We start from the raw sequence: 20,291 nt of genomic DNA, 5'->3' as shown, positions 1-20,291 counted from the left end.
TTGATTAACGTAACGACATTTATGCATATGCCATTTGGCTAACTGTATCATGAGATTGATGATATAATATTGTTTCTCTTTTGCAAAAGGAAAGTAAGTGAAACCAAACAGTATATGTTCAAAGCACAGGGACAAATGAGGTTCAATCGAAAAAGAAATCAGGTTACAAATATCTTCCCATAATTTAGTTGAGAAAAGGCAAGACCAAAATAAATGAAAAACATCTTCAGGGTGTTCTTCACAGAAAGAGCAGTTTAAGTCTATGTCTTTCTGAAATCTTTGTAAAAAAAAAAAAAAAAAAAAAAAAAAAGACTTTAGATGGGTAAATTCTGTGAATTATCTTAAAAATACTTATTTAGCCTTATTATTGATTATATATCTAGCAGGAAAGTTACAGATCTTTTTCCAGTTAAGGTTATTAATAAGGTTATTCCAATAGGTTGTTACATGTGGAGTTGATACGACTTCTTTCTGAAATAAAGAGCGTATATTACGGTTACTATTGCCTATAGAGGAGAAACAAATTTGGCCGATTTCAAGTTTGGCTGGATCAAAGGGCAATAATGATGGGTTTTGTATTAATGTACTTTTAAATAACATAATTACACCTAGAGGGATTGCATTTATGACAATATTAATTCCGTCTGTCCTCACTGGACACCCGGACCGTGGGCGGGGTTAAGGCGGCGGCCCCGCCCTCCTCAGGGTCACAGCGGCTCGGACTGTGGGATGTTGCAATTCCCTCGCTGGCAGGAAGGCTGAGCTCCCGGTAATGCATGTTCCCTTGTCTGCTGTCATCCCGGTAAACCAGTTATACAAGTCGGTCAGTCCGCTCTTGTGGGAGCCGGCGGAGGAGTCACCACCGCGGGAGAGACTAAAACATCCTCTCAGCAGCTGGTAAGATCCTAAAATTTAACTTCCTAGTACAGATTGTATCATCAGGACCGATCTGAGTGAACACAGAGGCAGGGGGAGTTTACTGCAGGTTCAGATGCATCAGGGTAATGTTTGTACCGACCACATAGACTTTAAAAAACAGCATTTTTTTACATCTAATTTTGAACGTTAAATATTACATTATAAAATGTTAATTGTTCTTCCAAGCTGCTTAAGGTTGCAGGTCCAGTCAAACTGATTCATAAAGGACCATATTTCATTGAGGTGTAAAAGAAAAATATTGATGCATTTGAGTATCGGGATATTATGTTTTGATTCCTTAATCACTGTATCGATTTTATATTCGTAGATTGGATGCAAAGAGTTGTAGCAGACAGACTGCAACAGTGTGGTTGTGATGTAGCATGTAACAGTGAGTGTTATACAGTCTATGGTTAAAATGTTAATGCAGGTCCCAATGTTTTGATTGGACACAAAAAAGTTTTTTTCTTTATGCTCAAATGTCCTAAAATTCGATTTTATAGTATATATAGGCTACTGTATGGGTTTGAGTGTGTTTAGGTGTTCACTCAAAAATGATATAACAATGTCACAATCTTGTCAAAGAAACAAAGACAAACTTGCTGCAGTGGCGTTTCATTTTTAATTATTCATTGAGATGGAGATAAAGCATGGTGATGGTATCATTGAGAGTGATAGGCATGGTTTGCCTGGTGCTGGAAATCCTTGAAAACATGTTTCTCATGTTCACTCATAATGATGAGTTGTTTTCAGGTATGGATAAGTGCTTGAAACGGCTAGATATTAAGGTTATATAGGAAGCCAAGTCACCTTAAAAAACAGGTTGATACATGAAACTTTGTTGTGTTTTTCTTGATTTTGTCACCCTTTTTGGGTTGTTTATAGCTAAATAACATCTGATTAAATCACAACCATTATGCTGTACAGTGTATGTACTGTACTGGAAAAGTTTGAAGATGCACCTTGAAAAGGCTTGAAAAGTTCTTGTAGTAATCCAGGATAGCCGGTTTTCAGGTCATGTGAGTCGATCAAGGGATTTCCCCTTATTTTTTCCTTCTGACAACGCATGTAAGTCAATTTAAACAGTTACAACATACTGTTTGTGTTCCACTGGAGACACGTTCCCCGTTAAGGAGCTGACTGATCGGCAGGTTATTTCCTTCAGCGTGGGAGGAGGATGATGCTCGGGTGTCAGCGGTGTAATGGAATTTCCAGGGTCGTGATCTGGTCCTCCTGTGTTTAGCAGGTTGAAAAGGCCGTTGGCCATTATAGCACCAAGCTGATCAACTCAATACTGGATTAAAATCTGAGGTGCCTGCAGCTTAGTGACTGTTTCCATCCTGCACTGGACTGCACCGGGACTTCATGAAATCAGTGTTGCATGCTAACTGCAGCTGTAATTATAATTAATTTTTCATGTTTAATTCAGAGCAGTTTGACCTTTTGTTACACACACTTAAAACACACACATAACAGGCTCATTTGATATAACAAAGGAGAGTAATATGAGTATTCTGCATACAGGTGAGGCCCAGTCCTTATCATATGACACATATTATATCATATCTTTGGTAGAATTGGCTGAAATATAACCTGCATGCTTCATTGACATTATATAAGCTTTTATAATGTAGTGGTTGGGATAACTGGTGACCCATGATAATAACATCTCTTCACAACCTCATGATCACTGCCCTTTTGTAAAGCAGTTACTCACTAATACGTTGTCCTTAATTTTTTTTAACTAAATGACATAAGAGGTGTTCATTCCTTCCTCTCGTGTGCACACACACATACAGCCAGGATACCTCACTAAGTGTTTCCATCTGTTAAGGACAAACTGGATGGAGGTGTGTGTGGGGATATTATAACACCCACACGCCTGCAGCTGCAATTATATCATGGCATAGAGTAAGCATGGGCTGCCTACTCTATGTTTAATCTATCCCTCACACCACAGCTGTGTCAGGAGAAATCACATGTGTGATTATTTCACCTTAACAAACACACACCAGGCTGATGTGTCATGTTTTAATGGATGCCAATAAGTTGTTCCCCCTATCTTACTAACCTATTTCCTAACCTCAGTATGCCTGAATGTAAGTTACAAGCTTGCAACTAATGATTATTTTCTTGTCCATCAATTTGTTAATTGTTTTCTAGATCAGTCGATCAGCTGTTAAGGCTATAATACTTCAGAAAATGTGTTTTCCAAAGCCCAACAGGACATCTTCAAGTGTCTTATTTTGTCCAGAACTCAACGATATTTAGTTTACTGTCATTCACTGCAAAAAAAAAAGCCAACTTGTATTTTTTGCCTAAAACAGTGATTTATGTTGGTAAAACTTGGAAATATAAATTATTGACATTTAGGGCAATAATGTAAGTTAGCACAACAAAGGTAGACAGTTGTCTGCTCAAAAACAAGTTTGTGAGTTGTTGTTACTTATATCTTTAAGTTGGGGGTCACAACAAGGGACAATAGTTCTGCTAACTCTTATTTCTTTGTTGTGAAATGCGGGAAATTGGTGAAATTCGGTCATTAGCGAAAGCTAGCGGCTAACTGATGCTAGCGGCGCTGCTTGTTACAGCTACAAGAGGAGCCATTAGCGTATCAATGCTAACTCAAAATTGTGGTAACAACATTAGCTGACATTTCATAGCGGCGTTACAATCGTGCCAATTCAGCACATTGTAGAAGTTAGCAGAAGTAAGGATTAAAAGTTATTACAATGTAAAATTATAAGTTCAAAAATCTGAATTCAGGTTTGAGCACACTCAAAAACAAAACTTAAAATATTTAGTTTAATTGTCCAACTTAAAATTTTATCGAAGTTTGTTGCCTCAAAATTTTGAGTTCACCCAACTTTTCTTTTTTTGCAGTGTTGAGGAGTAAATAAACTAGAAACATTCACATTTAAGAAGCTGGAATCAGAGAATTTTAACTTTATTGTAATTAAAATGTATTAGAGATTGCTTTCATAGTTACCAACTAATGATTATTCGAATGTTTTTTGCATCTCTAATCAGTGGTATCATTATTGCTGCAAGCTGTAACAGTGCTGAAACAGGCAACACCTGATTAGTTGTTTTTTGTTGTTTAATGTTGTGGAATGTATTGGATGTATATGTTCAAGTAAGCACCACCATCTTTTTGCTGCTGTGACATCCTTGCGTTTTGTGTGCCGAATGTGTCAAGTCAAGTTCCTTTACATGGAGCATTTCATACGACATTGTGCTTCAAAACAAAACTAGACAAAGATCAAACATAACAAAACATACAGAGTACAATATAAGAACATATAAAAACATATCAGAATACGTTAAAATAACAAGGTATTATTATAGTTATTATTTGTAAAAGGGAAAAATTATAATTACACTAAAAGCTTGCGAAAAAAAAGGTTTTATTGTGCTTTTAAAAGAAGACACTTTTGTAGCAGACTGTAGTTCATGTGGTAGATACATCCAAAGATTAAGAACAAAATATTGTCATATTATTTATTGTTTTGTACTTTGAGTTCAAGCTCTATATATTTTGAACCTGTACAGTAAATTATATCTTCAAACATTTCCATAAGGAGAAAGTGTATTTTATGAAACAAAATATGTAGAATTATGTCTGTCAGAGGACTATATTGACTGGTATCATCTTACACTTTCCACCAGTAATATGACATTAAAATGAGGTGTTCATCTCCTTGACATTTACTCAGCAAGTTTAAGTTCTATGTCTTGTTTTCAGTTGCTGCTCTGTCCTTTACTTCCCACACAAGAAGAAAAGGTTCCTAGAAAGGCATTAAGGGTGCTGATCCAACCAGTTTTCTGTAGTACCAGGAAGTGTTGAGTCTGCTTCAGAGTAGGAGTGAAAGTCAGTGCCATGATATGAAATCAGTGAGTGTGATCCCTCGTATCTGTTTTATATATTCCTTCAATTCATGGCCAAATCTGTAATGAATCTCTATTTATATTTTCTGATAAAGGACAGCAGCTCGAGGAACTGTTACAACAACAAACCACATTTCTATCATATCAACTTTGCTGATACACTTTGTGAAGTGACTGTGAAGTCATAGTTCCTAAAGTCAGAAGAGACTGTTCTGAGATAGTTTCCATGTTTATATGTTGAAGCTTTCATATAAGATAATATTGGATAAACTTTATTGATCCCACATGAGAGGGGGGGGGGGGGGGGGGGGGGGGGGAAGTGACTGACTGAAACCAAATAAAATAACTATACTCACTATGTAAAAGATCAAAATAAAACAAAAAAAACTATACAATGGGTATATACAAGCTAGCAGGTCAATGAAACAAAATTACAAATAAAATACTTATATACGCTATTTACAAGAAGATAAATAAATAAAAATAGGTGTATATACACTATATACAAGAAAATAAATAAAAAATACAAATAGGTATATGCACTATATACAAGCAAAAAAATAGCTATATAAATTATATACAAAATAAAAAACAACTACTATATACAAGCTAAAAAAATAAACAAAAATGCAAATAAAATAGCTACATCCATTATATCCAAGCTAAAAACTAAACATTACAAAGAAAATAGGTATACACCATATACAAAATAAAAAACAAGAGATATAAATAAAATATATTACATAAAAATAATAAGAAAAAAAATCTATACACTTTATACAAGAAGAAATAAGTCAGAAATACAAATAAATAGCTATACACACTATATGCATAATAAGAAATAAGAAAAACAATGACACAGACATGTCCATGATGGATAATTGCACATGATAATTGTAATACACACATGGTGTATAACATTGTAGCAGAGATAAGGAAAAAAATTAACAGTTCAAATATAATTGCACATAGCAGAGCAATTATCTTTTGAGGAAAACTTATTTTCTACTTCTAATAACAGTCTCATTAGCTCAGTTTATTAACAAGTCAATACAAAACTAAAATTCATGACTGCAGTAAATGATAAAGGATGGTTTGTTTACTTTGGGTTTTTCTTCTAAGAGACAGGGCGGCTGCATGCTGTGCTGCTCAGCTGTGCAGAGAGAGAAACATTCCTTATTAATCACCTTTGTAAAGATGGGCTGTTGTACAGCCGTGCCCAGAGGGGATCCTCTTACTTCTCTGCTCGCATTTTTTCCTTAACAAGTCATTTAACACGTCCGCCTCTCACCTTTTGAAAGTGAGAGGCAGCTAACGAGCACCATTCGTAAAAGATTCATATTCACAAGTCTAAATTTAGCCTCATGATGAGACGACTGAGTCATTTCAGTAGGTCTTTGTGTGTTGTTTGCCGTAAAATACAGTGATTCATACAGGCACGGCTGCTTGATTATTGCCAGAATCATAATCACAAATATTCTTGGTCAATACAAAGGCCATAATTATTTGACACAATTACTGCATTTAATTTTAAAAAAAAGAAAAAAGGATTTAAATAAATAATTTAAAATAATTCAAATAATTTTGTGATTTTCTTGAACTTAAATATAATTAAACTGAAAAAAAGCAACAACAAAAAAAAAATCATAATTAAAAAAATATATATATTTCTCTGCAGGGAAGCTTGTGCTGAATTTCAAGAGACTGTTTACATAATTGGTTGCTTCTCTATAATTTACACAAGTGTATAATTTGGTCTGTGTGGTACATAAGGCCACTGTGTTGAACCTTTGTGCAATTATGATATGTGGGTCAGCGAGCATTGCGGTTAAAATATATAATAATAACAGTATTATTCTAGCAGGGGGTGTTGCTCAAAGTGCTATACAATAACGTGAAAAAAAACAAGAAAATACATTAACAAGTGCAAATACTGCATGATAAACAGGTATGCTGACAAAACACTATGTGAAAGATAGAAATTAAACAAAGGAAAGCATAGAAGTAACAAGGCAATGCTGAATAACTAACTTTTAACTGTTATTTCAACATGTTTACAGAGCTTGCATCTCTTATAAACTATAGGGAATTCCATAGTTTTGGAAGCTGGCTTTCTAGGATGACCATAAATGTGGATGGATATACAGAATTTATAGTAGATAAGAGAAGTAGCTTCGGGGTAAAACAGAGAAAGTGCAGACCATTATTATTTTCTGTGAGGGAAGAGCTCCTCACTGAAGGCCGGCACTTTCCCAGCTTAGCAGCTTATTCAGTTTGGGCTACTGATTGCGTAAGACGGCTATATGCAGCAGGAGGCTAATCCAGGGCCCGACCTTAATGCCAATTATCAGATCATGGTGACGTTATTGAAATTAAGGCACCATAAAGAAGAGTTGGTAACTTAACAAAAGTCATTATGACTTTAAGGAAGTTAACAGTCATTGAATAAGCTGCCTGTAGAGCTGCTGCAGAAGAAGAAACATGACCAGCTCGTTATAATTATTGTTATTAATAATGTCAAAATTGACTTTCAGGCTTTCATTGTTCTGTGAAATGCTGGATACTGACGTCAACAAGATACTTGGCAGAAATTCAAGCTGCTGTGTGCTGTGCATTCCTAGAAATACCACTTTTATAGCTCACTGTTGATGTTTTAAACAAAGCGTGTATCATAAACACTGCAGCACCGTGCGGCCTGTGGGGCAGTGGAGATAAGGTGTGCAGGTGTGGCTGTGGGTTGCAGACTGGAGAAGCTCCAACCCCAAATCCAGAATGGTTGGGACGCTGTGTGAAATATAGATATGAATATTTGATTATTAAGTGTGCCGTTTTTGTACGTTTTTCAATATATATGTCAACAAGGATTATCAATTAATTGCATTCTTCTTTGGGTTTTGGACATTGTCCCAAATTTTTGTAATCAGGTTTTGAAAGTTTCCCTTTCAAACTACACATTGCTCTGAAGTAATACTGACTTCTCACAGACTTAAATCAGAAATACTGTCAACAAATTCTCATCCAGCACATATAGACGTTTTGTCACAGTCTGATACAGAAAAGAAAAGACCTCCTTGGTTTTTTATCAGTCTAAAGATGACGTTGAATTTTATGTTCAGAACGCATTTTTTATATTCCATTCGTAGTATCTGAACCTTCAGACATTTTTCCAGCAACAGTTTTCTATGTTGGAAAAATGTTTATATTTTGAGCACCTAATGATTTGGAGGTTTTAAAAAGAGCAGTCATTTGCATATAATAACATTTATTAAGACTCAATTTTATTTCATCTAAGAACATTCTTGACTGTTCTGAGGTTAGATTTGATTTATTATCATCCCAGAATGAGGCTGAAGTGAAAACACAGAAAAACAGATATAGACAGACACACAAAATCTACATGTTTTGTAATGAAGTCATTTGAAAAAAGAGATAAAAGCCATCTATAAAATAAAAAATAAAAAAACAACACCAGTTAAACTGATATTCAGGAAAGATTCAGGAAAATCTGTTTTACTTTGACATAATTTACCAAAACAACCCAACACTAGTTTGACTGACATTCCCTTGATCGCACACATGCAGAAAAACAATGTCACGAGGCAGATCAAACTGCTGCTGAAGCCAGCTCGTCTGCATTTAAGTGCTGTGTATCTCCGACCAGATGGTAGCAATGTGATTGAAGGGGTCATTCTGTGTCATTATCTGCAGTGAGAGCTGTAGATGTAATGCTGCTGAGGTTCATATCTGATAGACTAGGTGTGGGAAGGCAGTATGTGTGCTGTGAGAACGTTAACATGCATGTCAGTTAAGCAGAGTCAGTTAAGTTCTCTCTATTCAATAAGTCAAATCCTCAACTGACAGCAGCAGTTTGTCACCAGTAATCAAAAGAGAGAGCATGTGGGAGCGCACGTGAGGGTTTAAGTGCTTACTGACAACTTCTCACCGATGCAACATCAGCTGTCCCTTTTATTTACCCCTCTATATCACCACCCCTCCCTCCATGTTTTCAGTAATAACTCAAACATCTGCACATGGCTGGGAAAACGCAGATTTCCAAGTCGAGCGAATGGAAGTCGGGTGAACTGGCCTCCCACTGTGTGTGTGTGTCTGTGGTTGAACTCAGGTTATATAATCAGTTACGCTGCATGTGCCAGCTGGTAGAGGTGGACAGAGACGGAGATGATGTTTTTTTAATCCTTAGTGAAACCACATGCATTCACTGTAGGAGCTTTTCTTTCAGTTCATCACATTTGCTGTTCTGTAGAGATCATTTTTTTGTTTTCTTTTGGATCATATAGGCTGGGAGTGAGGTTTTATTTTTGTTTTTGTAGTTTGGGTTCAGATTTAAAAATTCTGAAAAGAAATTAATATTTGGTTGTGATGATCATTTAACTCATCATTTCATTTTTTTTTTTTAATTAAATATATAGTATTTTTATAGCAGTTTTAGGAAGGGGACATTCTTGTTCTTTAAGGGGGGTTTTTAAAAGCTGAAACTACACAAGAAAATACAAATAAATCAAAATATATGCTGTTGCTAATCACTGACATGACCCAGATAAAAAAAAATGCATAATGTAAAAAAAAAAAAGTGGCATTTAAATGATTAAAGTTTTTAAACATTTATGAATATTTGTAGTGTTGGTGGGCATAATTCAGTAATGTTCTCAAACAAATTGCCACTTTAATGATATTCTGTATGTATCACTGCTGATATTTTTCCTAGTGCCCGACCCATATGGGATTTTTGAGACTGATGCCCATAGAAGAAAAATGTATCTATAAGCGATATGGTAGCTGATACAGTAATTTTTTGAGCTGGAATGTAAAATGAGACCAAATAGACCACTTTTATGTGGATTGTGCAAATATTTTACACCACTCTGTATATGTACCCAGAAAGCTGCTTTCTCAAACATAAAACATTATTAAATGATATTTAACATTTTTATACATTATACAAACAATGCATTACAGTGACAGCCAGTTCTATAAATGATAACTGAGAAAATAAAGACTAAATATGAATAAAATAAATTGCTAAATAAACATAATTAATGTTGATTTTCAGTCAATTGCTGATTATTAAAATAAAAAAGATAAATAATAGCTAACACCATTTTAAAATCATGCCAAGCAACCTTTTCCTGCATTAAATATTGTGTAAAAAACGTAACGGCACATATCGAACAGCATACACATTGATACCGATAGGGCTCTGATATCATATTATATCAACTGATATAATAATAATAATAATAATAACCAAAATCATTATTAAAAAAACATGGAAAATGGCTAGATATCAGCTCTTAAATAAAACTCTTATGAGCGACTTTTGTTGATATCATTATATCTGTCCAAACAAGTTGGTTGTACCAGGCAATAGAATGAAGAAGATATTAGAGAAAAAAATCTAATAATTTTTCCATGACTGTATAACATAAATGACCTCAGCAGTAATAAATCCAGTATTTCATTTCATTTTCTCTATTAATTCAATATTGTTTACTTGTGAATAACATCCTCCTGATTTTTCTCCTTCTAATTATGTATGACTTAACTCCCAATGAAGGTGTGAGACAATAAGAATCTCCGCTCCAGCAAGTAGCTTTCCTTTGTGATGCAAACTTGTTGTGACTCAAAACAAGACATGCCGTTCTGCTGCAGCATCAAACTTTACGGGTCATGTGATCTGATCTGTTTATTTTTTTCTCCATCCAACAGTCAACACTCTGTGGTGCCATAATGAAGAAAGTCGTGGAAGTCATCCTGTTGCTGCTGCTCTCCACAGTACATGCAAAGGGGAAACGTAAGTTTTTGGATGCATGTGGTGCAGAAAACAGGAGCCAGGGCTGCACACGTAATATGTGTAGTGGTTTATTATATACATATAATTTTTAATTCACATCCGTTGCTCTGTAGTTTTATTCCATAATGCACACTGTGTAATGTCTCTTATTTTCTCTTACTTTCCTGTTAAGAGAAAAGAATGAATGGGTACTAATAAAATAAAAACAAATCATGGGTAGAATCAAAATTAGGAGGTGTATCGCCTTACTGCACAATGCCTGTTCAGTGTGTAATCTTATATTGTTTTTTCAGGCTTCAGTCCACCAGGGAAACCTGCACTGACCAGATGTCGCTCTCCAGAAAAAGAGACATTTACCTGCTGGTGGGAGCCAGGATCCGATGGGGGACTGCCCACTACACACGCATTGTACTATCGCAAAGAAAGGTGAGCGCAGAAGCACGCTCACTTATTTTGTGCACTTCATTAATGGCTTCCATACAACTACAGTATACTGGTACTGAATGGAAAAAACACATCTATAAGCACATGTATAACTTTAATTTGCAGCTCTCCTGATAACCATTTTTACAAGTTTAAAATTGAGTGTCCAGCGTTCCACAGTCAATTTTCGACCCTTATCAGTGCAACATCCACTATATTCAATAGCGATACACAAATAATCTAAATATATATTTAGAATTTAAATAAAAATCTGAGTGGGTCCATTCTGCATAAGAAGTACACATTATTACCTTTCTGGTCACAAAAGATGTCCAGCTGGTATTTCCACATATGTAACTTTATACATCACTCAATTTTAGAGGAAAGTATTGTTCTTCTTACTCCACTGCATTTAGCTGCCAGCTTTAGTTACTTTTCAGGTCAAGATTTAACATAAAAGGATAAATACATTTATTATGTTTATGTTTATAAATTAAACCACATAACAGTATATTAAGTAGTTAAAATTAGCCCAACCTGGACAACAGTAAATTGCTGCTTACATAAATGCATAAAAATTAACAATACAATAATGTTATTGTATCCATTTCGTATTCCAAATACATATTTGGCATTTATATATATAAAACAATCTGAGTGGGTCCATTCTGCATAACGAGTACTTTTACTTGATACTTTAAGTACATTTTGATGCGGATACTTTTGTACTTAAGTAAGTTTTGAATGCAGGACTTTTACTTGTAGTGGAGTCATTCTGCACTGTTGTATTAGTACTTTTACCAAAGTAAGGGATCTGAATACTTTTTCCATCACTGCTTGCGATTGGCTGTGGGATGTTGTAGATTCCATACACCATCCTCTCCTTTCTTTCACTACACCTCTGGTTGAGCGTTATGCATGCAAAAGCTCGCAACATCTTTCAGAGATGTACCCTCTAAATAGGTCATCTGACCACTCAGCACCAGTTGTTGCTACAGCAGCAAGGACACATAAATGTGTTCATTAAAGAACCCAGATGTACAGGGATTTGAAACCAAGTGTCCCTCGTGCACAACATGTCAGCTGAATTATTTTCAATGTCCTCATGAAAAGAAAACATCCTAGAGATGACGCAGAAACCACAAAAAATGGCAGGACTGAAAATCGATTAAGACACTTGTATTACAAGTGGTGTTTTCAAGGTTTAAAATGCTTGGATTTTAAGAGAAAGTCCTTGAAAATAACGTTTTGTACGACGCCAAGTATACTTGCAAACTAGTGACCCATTTTGAAACATAAAACTATTTCTGTTTGCAATACACAAAAGCATTTATCTAATTTTATCTAGCAGTCGCCCTCTATCCGTCTGTCTCATCATCTCCCACACAGTTTCAGAACATGTAGCATGAAGAATGCATGCTGTTCTTGGGAAATCAACAGGGCAGCACAGTACAAACGCACACATGCAATAACATGCTGTTTCCCTGCCTCTCTTGCAGCTCTGAGACAGTGTACGAGTGTCCCGACTACCACACAGCTGGAGAGAACTCCTGCTTCTTTAATAAGAACGACACGTCCATCTGGGTCAACTACAACATCACAGTGGTGGCCACCAACGCACTGGGCAGCGCCTTCTCCGACCCCGTGGATATAGACGTGGTCTACATCGGTGAGGAAATGCAGGCTCTTTTTGTGGTTGTCATGTTTGTTCTTGTGATGTTCCAGGCACAATTCCCCCATGAGGATTTAAAAAATTCTGCTTTCATGCATACTCACACAGCTGCTCAGTGGCACACCGGGTTACACCAGGGCTAATGCTTTCTGAGTGTGCCAACCCTACCTCCAGCTGGAACTTCACATTGAAGGTCGACCATTTTAAAGCAGTGCAATTGAAGTGCAATCTTCTGTCAGCCTGCTGAATAAATTATGATCAAACCACATTTAAAACAAATTGAGTGATTTACAGATTAAACAAGTTGATATTCTTTTTTTCCCCTCAGTATTTTTATTTCTGTTTTTAAAACCATGAAGCATACAGCCTTTTACATTTGTATAATATACTGTATAAGGAAGCATGACTTTGCTGCATTGACACAAAACCCCCCAAAAAAGGAGAAAAAAACTCAAAACAAAAATGCTCCTTCCATTTTATTAAAGGTAATCTATACAAAATGGACTATATTATTGTAAATAAAATTCAAAGATGCCATAAAATAGCAATTTGCAAATCCTTTGTGACCTACATTCAAATGAATACAGTACAAAGATAACTTATGGTCAAACTGGGAAAGTTTTTTATCTAAATATATACAATCTCCTTCTGAATTTTTATTTATTTACGCCCAACACAGTGTCCCAGCTTTTGGAATCAGGGTTGTACAATAGATGCAAAATATAAGTATATTATTTTATTTTAAGTATTTAGAGGATTTTTTTTAAATCTACAAGCCTAGAAACTGCATTGTCCACAGAAATTAGTCATCCACTTGCAGATTAATCTAAATCCTTAATATAATAAATGAAAGGTCTCCATATATTTACAAATATATGCTGTTTAACCTTTAATACTTCTGTCCTGTCCACTGACTAGTGCTTGGTCTGTGAATCTTTATCCAACAACACAATACATTGTTGGGCATATAGCAAGCTGAGGTCTACAAATGGCTATTACATTTTTATATAAAATATCATTTATATGCACTATATACACTCACCTTTTCCCAATATTTTAAATCTGTCATATTTCCATATTTAAACAAAAAATAAATGAATCAAACAAATACTGCTGTCCGTAGCCACAGACATCCATTACTGTTCCAAAAAAATAAAAAAATAAAAAAAGTGCCACACTGATGCACTAACATGTTGATTATGTAGTTTATTTTGAAAATTAAATACTCAACAGAGCACCAAGTACAAATATATCCCTGACTGAAAATAGTTCCCAAAAACATCACTATTTCTTTACGAAATGACTTAGCACTTTTCTTTTCCAATAAATGAATAATCCTTGTGACCTATTTTGAAAGTAGGAACACATGGTGCTTGGGGACAAAAGCCACAGATTTGGAAGGGAAGTTTGACAAAACTGGGAGATAAACTAACACACTTCTGTTTTTTCTGGGATTTGCTGACAACAAGAAACATATAGAATAATTCCAGCTTTTTTATTTCATCTGGCATCTGATTAAATATAAATACCAGCTGTACTTCATATTATGTAACAATATATAAATATTGCATTGTTGTTTTGTCCATGAAAGAGAGTGTAAGGAGTTAAAGTAACCTCTGTGCCCTTGAGGCTGCCTATCTAAAAGAGTTCCTCTTCCTCTTGTGTCAAACAGTTGCACTGACCTGATTTAATCTCATCCCTAAAATTCCTTTGTCCTCGCCCACAGCTGTCAACAACATGTCTCAGAGAAGATAACGAAAAGCCTTAACATTGACATTTATCTCAACCACGTACACCACACACACATTTAAACAAATCTTTAGAAAGTCACTGCAGTGACAGTGTTCATCCTCTAGAGGTGTGCACTGTATTACAAGAAGAGACATGGACACACACTTGGTTCCTATTGTGTCACTGAACGCGATTATCCACCTCATTTTTTCTCTCCTGTCACAAACAGAAAACACATCCTCCCTCATTCACATTTTCCCTCTCTCCCTCTCCAGTCAAGCCTAATCCTCCAGAGAAGCTAGCGGTGACTGTAATGGAGGACAAGGGCTGGCCCTTCCTCCGGGTCTCATGGGAGCCGCCACATAAAGCGGACACCCGCTCCGGTTGGATCACTCTCATATACGAGCTCCGTGTCAAGTTGGAGGAGGAAGATGACTGGGAGGTATTTAACTCAATACCCATCCAAGGGAGTGGGCCGGTGGATAAAAAGTTCAAGCCTGATGCTGAAGTTGTATAGTTAGCATATCAAACACAAAGTTACCAGCTAATGCTTGCGACATCCAGCTAGCTTAGTAAGCAAGGCGCATCCATAATAATAATAATAATAATAATAATAATAATAATAATTCACATTAACTGTGATGTTTTTGTTTTTTGTTTTTCTTTGGTGGGGAGTAGGGGAGAAAAATAGCCAACTCCTTAGAGTGTCTTTTAGTTCAACCAAATGTTGAACAAGATATTTTTAGGCAACCAAAATGTTACACTTGACTTTCGTGAACTGACAACACACTGTGAAAGGGTCAAAGTTGTAAGACAAAAACACAGACAACACCCAGAAACAAGTTGATGGCTATTGCACTGCTTTATCCTGATTGACAGGTCTCAGTGGTAGCGACTTAGCAAATCACAAGGTAGTCCAGCCCTAAAGCATCCCCTGATTTATTGTCTATTTTACTCTAAATAAGACCATGATTTACAAAATTAACATCATGCTGTATTGAATAAGACTTGAATTTAAAAAAAAGAACTCAATAGGGAAAATGTTTACTGAGGTGATAAATCAAGTGAGAAGTTCTCATAGACTTCAATGCAGACTTATTTTTGCAACCAGCTCCCCTGCTCCCTGCTGGCAATTACAAAGAATGGAGGTTCAAAGCAATTCTGCTTCACTTATCAGGCCCAGGGGTTGCTGCTTACATCCAACATTTATAATTTGTATGTGATTATAACTACTCACATTGTGTCATCTGCATGTTTTGTATCTCCAGGTGCACCTTGCAGGCCAGCAGAAGATGTTTAACGTTTTCAGCCTTCGGTCAGGTGGCACATACCTTGTTGAGGTGCGCTGTAAGCCCGATCATGGCTTCTGGAGTGAATGGAGTTCCACTTCCTACATCAAAGTTCCTGACTGTAAGACATCTACCAACATTTACACTACAGGCCAAAAGTTTGGAAGCAAGGACGATACAGGAAAAACAACTTTAATTTTGTGTTCACAATGACTTTTTTTTAAAAACAGTTTAAAAAAACTTTGTACAAAGGACAAGAAAAACAAACATGAGTGGGCAAAAGCACAGAAAAAATTGGACCTATGATGACTGGAAACAAGTTCTCTGGACCGACGAAAGAAAATTTGAACGATTTGGTTCAAATCGCAGACAAACTGGTGAACGTCTTAAAGCACCATGCATAACTCCTACAATAAAGCATGGAGGTGGTAGTGCCATGGTGTGGGGAAGTTTTCAGGCGATAGAGTAGAAGATTTGTTTGAGGTAAAGGGTATCATGAAGAAGGAAGAGTACCACTCCATCCTCCAGCATCATGCAGTTCCATCTGGACTTAGACTTGTGGGTCGAAAGTTTGTTTTGCAGCAAGATAATGACACAAATCATTCTTCCAAGCTCTGTCAGAGTTACCTAGACTAAAAAGAAGAGGAAGATGTTTTTGGAAAGATGGTTTGGCCCCCCAGTCTCCAGACCTCTCTCCAATTGAGCTTGTGTGGGACGAATTGAATCGATCGGTCAGAAAAGTGCTCCCCAAATATCAGCAGTCTCTCATTGATGAACTTCAGAAAGCTTCCTGGCATATATCTTAAAAAACTTGTGGAATGAATGCGTGTATGTGCCATGCTGTGGTTAAAGCCAGAGGAGGTTACTTTGAAGAAAGCAAAGTCTAAGCAAGAAAACCCCACATACCTGATAATTATAGTAAAATGTATCCTGATAAGTGACTCTTTATGTAATAATCATGTTTATTTTGTTGCAAAGTATACCAATGAAACTATGATCTTTTTTTGTACAAATTAGATCTTGCTTCCAAACTTTTGGCCTGTAGTGTATCTACAGTACACTTCAAAGTTTATAAGAAGAAATCGATGATAAGACACTCACGTTGCTTTGTTGTATCGTACAGATTTCCATCGAGAGAAGTCAGTGTGGATCCTCATCACGATCTTTGCTGCCTTCATCTTCCTCATCCTTACATGGTTATTGCAAATTAACAGCCAAAGGTGAGACAATGGTCATGAAGTCTTGATGGAACTTGTTTGATCATAATGTTGTATTTAATTGTAACATGAATACATGATTATTATACACAGCTTGATTGTCTTAGCTTACTTCAAGATACTTACTGGTTTCATTTCAATTATGATTTAAATATCCAATAAAAAGGCACTCACTAATTGATTTGTTGTGCACAGAAAGATCTCACATAGTCAGTCTGACTATGACAAAATTTAAGTATTTACTCAAGAGAAAATATTTTAAACAATTTTAAAATGGCCATTGCAAAAAAGTGATGATTAATGATATTTTTATTTGTTAGACTTATTGTTATTTGTATTTATTTCTTATTAAGAAGGAAAATTAAATGAACATGTTATTATTTCACGATACACTAAAAACTACACTGCAATACACTAAAACAGTTTAATATCTTGAGATAATGTAATTCTTAAGTTATTATACTCTTGATCACACAGCACTAGTATACAGCAAGAAAACTGCTGATTTTTATTAAAGCAATGGTAGGTGATGATTTTGTTATCTCATGTTTATTGATTTTCACCTGCTGCTCAGAAGCCCTGACATAGATCTCTCTTTTTCTCCATGTGTGAAGTCTGAAGGATTGTATTCTGCCACCTGTCCCTGGTCCTAAAATTAAAGGATTTGATGAGCATCTTCTCAAGGTAAAGCGGCAACATATGGAACAATGTTTTGATTTCTACAAGAAAACTGCAAATAATCATTTTTAAACAGCAGTTTGTACATGTGGCAGAATATCAGAAACATCTCTCAATATAATGTAGTCAAATACAACAATACCACGAACCATGACCTCAAAGATAAACATATACTTGAGTAATACCTCTATGATAGAGTAAAAAAATCATAAAAGAAGACTATTATTGCAAAACAGCTGTAATGGTTTTTATAGATTGTTCAGGTGTGCCTAATAAAGTGGCCACTGGCTTGTGTGTTATTTTACAGTTATAAGGTGCTGGAAAAGCTTAAAACACACCTTGAGAATGCTTGATTAGTGCTTAAATTGGACTTTGGAAAAGGTGTGGTAACTGTGAAATAGGAAAAAGGAATTCTGCTTGCTTGTATTACTACTTTAATGTCACTGAATTTTCCTCTTTGTGTGCAGAATGGCAAATCTGACGATGTCTTCATTGCACTGGGGGTGTCCGATTTCCCTCCAACAACATCATCTAACTACGAGGACCTGCTGGTGGAGTACTTGGAGGTGTACGTCCCTGAGGAGCAGGAGCTGATGCTGGAGGAAAGCAAGGATCTGCATGATGGGTGCCTCAAATCTGAGAGTTCTACGTCTGACAGTGACTCTGGTCGTGGCAGCTGTGACAGCCACACGCTGCTGATGGATAAGTGTGGGGAGGCGAAAGAAGAAGAAGAAGAAGAAAGGGAAACTGTTCGGGAAAGCAGTCGAATGCGGACGGAGGCACAGAGGTGCCAGAAGGGCTGGGAGGAGCATGGAGACATGGTTAGCCCTGACATGTCTAGTGGGAGGGTAAAAACCTGGCCCTCTGTGTTTTCTCCACTGCCGCAGTACAGCTCAAGCCCGCAGGACCAACAGAGGTCACTTGAGATGGCCAAGCAGCATTCCCTCTCCACGTCCTCCTACCTCATCCAGCCGGGCCACAGCACCAGGGAGGTTCTGGGACCGAGCTACTGGGACAGACAGCCTCATCTGCTCCATCCCCAGACGCAGGTTCGCCAGGCCCACAGTGATGTCAACATCTCCAACATCGCCAGCAAACAGTCATCCCCTGGTTCACTGTCTCCTGCTCTCCGGGGCACGGAGTACGTTGAAGTCCAGAGGGTCAACGAGGAGGACATGGTGCTTCTCCAGCCCGTTGTCGAAGGCTGCGGCAGCATGGAAGGCTGCCCCCAGATCCCTCAAGGGGAGGACTACAGCAAGGTGAAGGGGGTGGACAGTGGCAACGTGCTGCTGCTCCAGAGAGAGGTGATGGAAGGAGCCGTGTGCCGGGAGATGAATGGAGGGACGGGGAACTGCTACATGTCGTCCTCAGTTAGATCTTCTCTGAAGCTTTCAGCATGCAGTCACACGGCCATGCCAGTACAGGAAGAAGCGGCCTTGGCAGTGACTGGTTATGTTGACACTGCCACCATGAGCAGACTGCCCATTTGTTAGGTGCCCTGTTAGCCCAAATGGCAGGTCTGGGACATTGCAAGACCTGTTTCAGGCCAGAACTAATACAAAAAACACTGGAAGACTCAGACCATGTTTTGCTGTTATCTTTATTTTTTTCCAAAGAGATATCTTTTCTGATGAAGTGACACATTTAGAAAAAAAAAATCTGAATAATAATCTTCTAATCAAAGAGTATCATTGATTATATAAATTATGTTTTACGATATGCTGTCATTCTAACTAAAAATATTTCTTCATATTTCATAAACCCTTTCCTCCTCACAGGCAAATTTCATGAACTTTTTTAATGTCTTTCATGAAATATATTGATATTTCCTGGTGTGATGTGAGTATCAGTTACAAAGTTATTTGTGTAAAATCAAATCTGCAGAAAGTTTAAACATAATATGTTTATTTTATTTTGTTTCTATTTTTGTATGCACTTATTTACTCGGCTCCCTGTAGAACACTACATGTTGAAGACATTAGGGGTACTGCAGCGTCCTCTGCTGGTCAGAGAGAAACACATCAGAAATATAATTTCACCTCTAAACAATATATTTATATTTTACAGTTCAAGTCATGTTGAAGCATTATTCTGCGGTGGTTCCAGTATGAAAAATCTGATCAATTTAAAGGATAAACATATATATATCTATATATCTATAGAGAGAGAGACTACCAGCCTTCTCCTCAGCTAAAACCTGCGAGGATCTGCAACATTACTGGCAAAGGCAAATTAATGGCACAAAACATCTAAGATGTTTAGTTTTTTGAATGTGAAAATAGCCGTTGGCCATTTACAACAATACATTTCTGTTATTTAACTGATACATTGATGTATTTACCCCTTTCTCCCTCTTTTGCATGTATATATGTATTTAGCTTTATAAACAGAAAGCTGCCATTTTTTTAAATGTAATTTGACACAGCAATCAAATATTTTTGGAAAGCTTGCCGTAAAAATCATGCTTCTAATAAATTTACAATATACAGTAATGGGATGTAGATTTCTTTGTGTGTCTCCTACTCTTTGACTATTTTGATTCCATGACTGTTGTTATTGCATGTATGTAATGACCATTAATGAGGCCAAAATATGCTGATTAACTACTGTTCCTGTACTATTTCCTGTACTTTAAAAAAACAAACAGAAAATGGTTAAACACC

At 36.6% G+C, this 20,291-nt stretch overlaps 1 protein-coding gene across 1 annotated transcript; it reads left to right on the top strand.

Annotated features, from left to right (window-relative positions):
• Positions 1-632: 632 nt before the first annotated feature.
• prlra (prolactin receptor a) lies at positions 633-19,531 on the top strand. The gene is made up of 9 exons (XM_059357304.1): positions 633-897; positions 10,534-10,618; positions 10,912-11,044; positions 12,541-12,710; positions 14,720-14,886; positions 15,713-15,854; positions 16,857-16,953; positions 17,565-17,634; positions 18,096-19,531. Exons 2-9 carry the CDS (start codon positions 10,555-10,557, stop codon positions 19,119-19,121), a joined length of 1,869 nt encoding a protein of 622 aa, XP_059213287.1. The 5' UTR covers positions 633-897; positions 10,534-10,554; the 3' UTR covers positions 19,122-19,531.
• The last annotated feature ends 760 nt before the right edge of the window (positions 19,532-20,291 follow it).

Source organism: Centropristis striata, chromosome 19, assembly GCF_030273125.1.
Source record: "Centropristis striata isolate RG_2023a ecotype Rhode Island chromosome 19, C.striata_1.0, whole genome shotgun sequence".
NCBI lineage: Eukaryota > Metazoa > Chordata > Actinopteri > Perciformes > Serranidae > Centropristis > Centropristis striata.
The sequence above is the reverse complement of the archived record's forward strand: the minus strand, read 5'-3'. Positions and strand labels throughout refer to the sequence as shown.

What these genes read in the sequence shown, in the direction of transcription:
- prlra (XM_059357304.1), top strand. Translation starts at nt 10,555, where the DNA reads ATGAAGAAAGTCGTGGAAGTCATCCTGTTGCTGCTGCTCTCCACAGTA. An exon ending in AGGAGGAAGATGACTGGGAG is followed by an intron (nt 14,887 to 15,712) that starts GTATTTAACTCA and finishes TTGTATCTCCAG; the next exon opens with GTGCACCTTGCAGGCCAGCA. An exon ending in CTACATCAAAGTTCCTGACT is followed by an intron (nt 15,855 to 16,856) that starts GTAAGACATCTA and finishes TGTATCGTACAG; the next exon opens with ATTTCCATCGAGAGAAGTCA.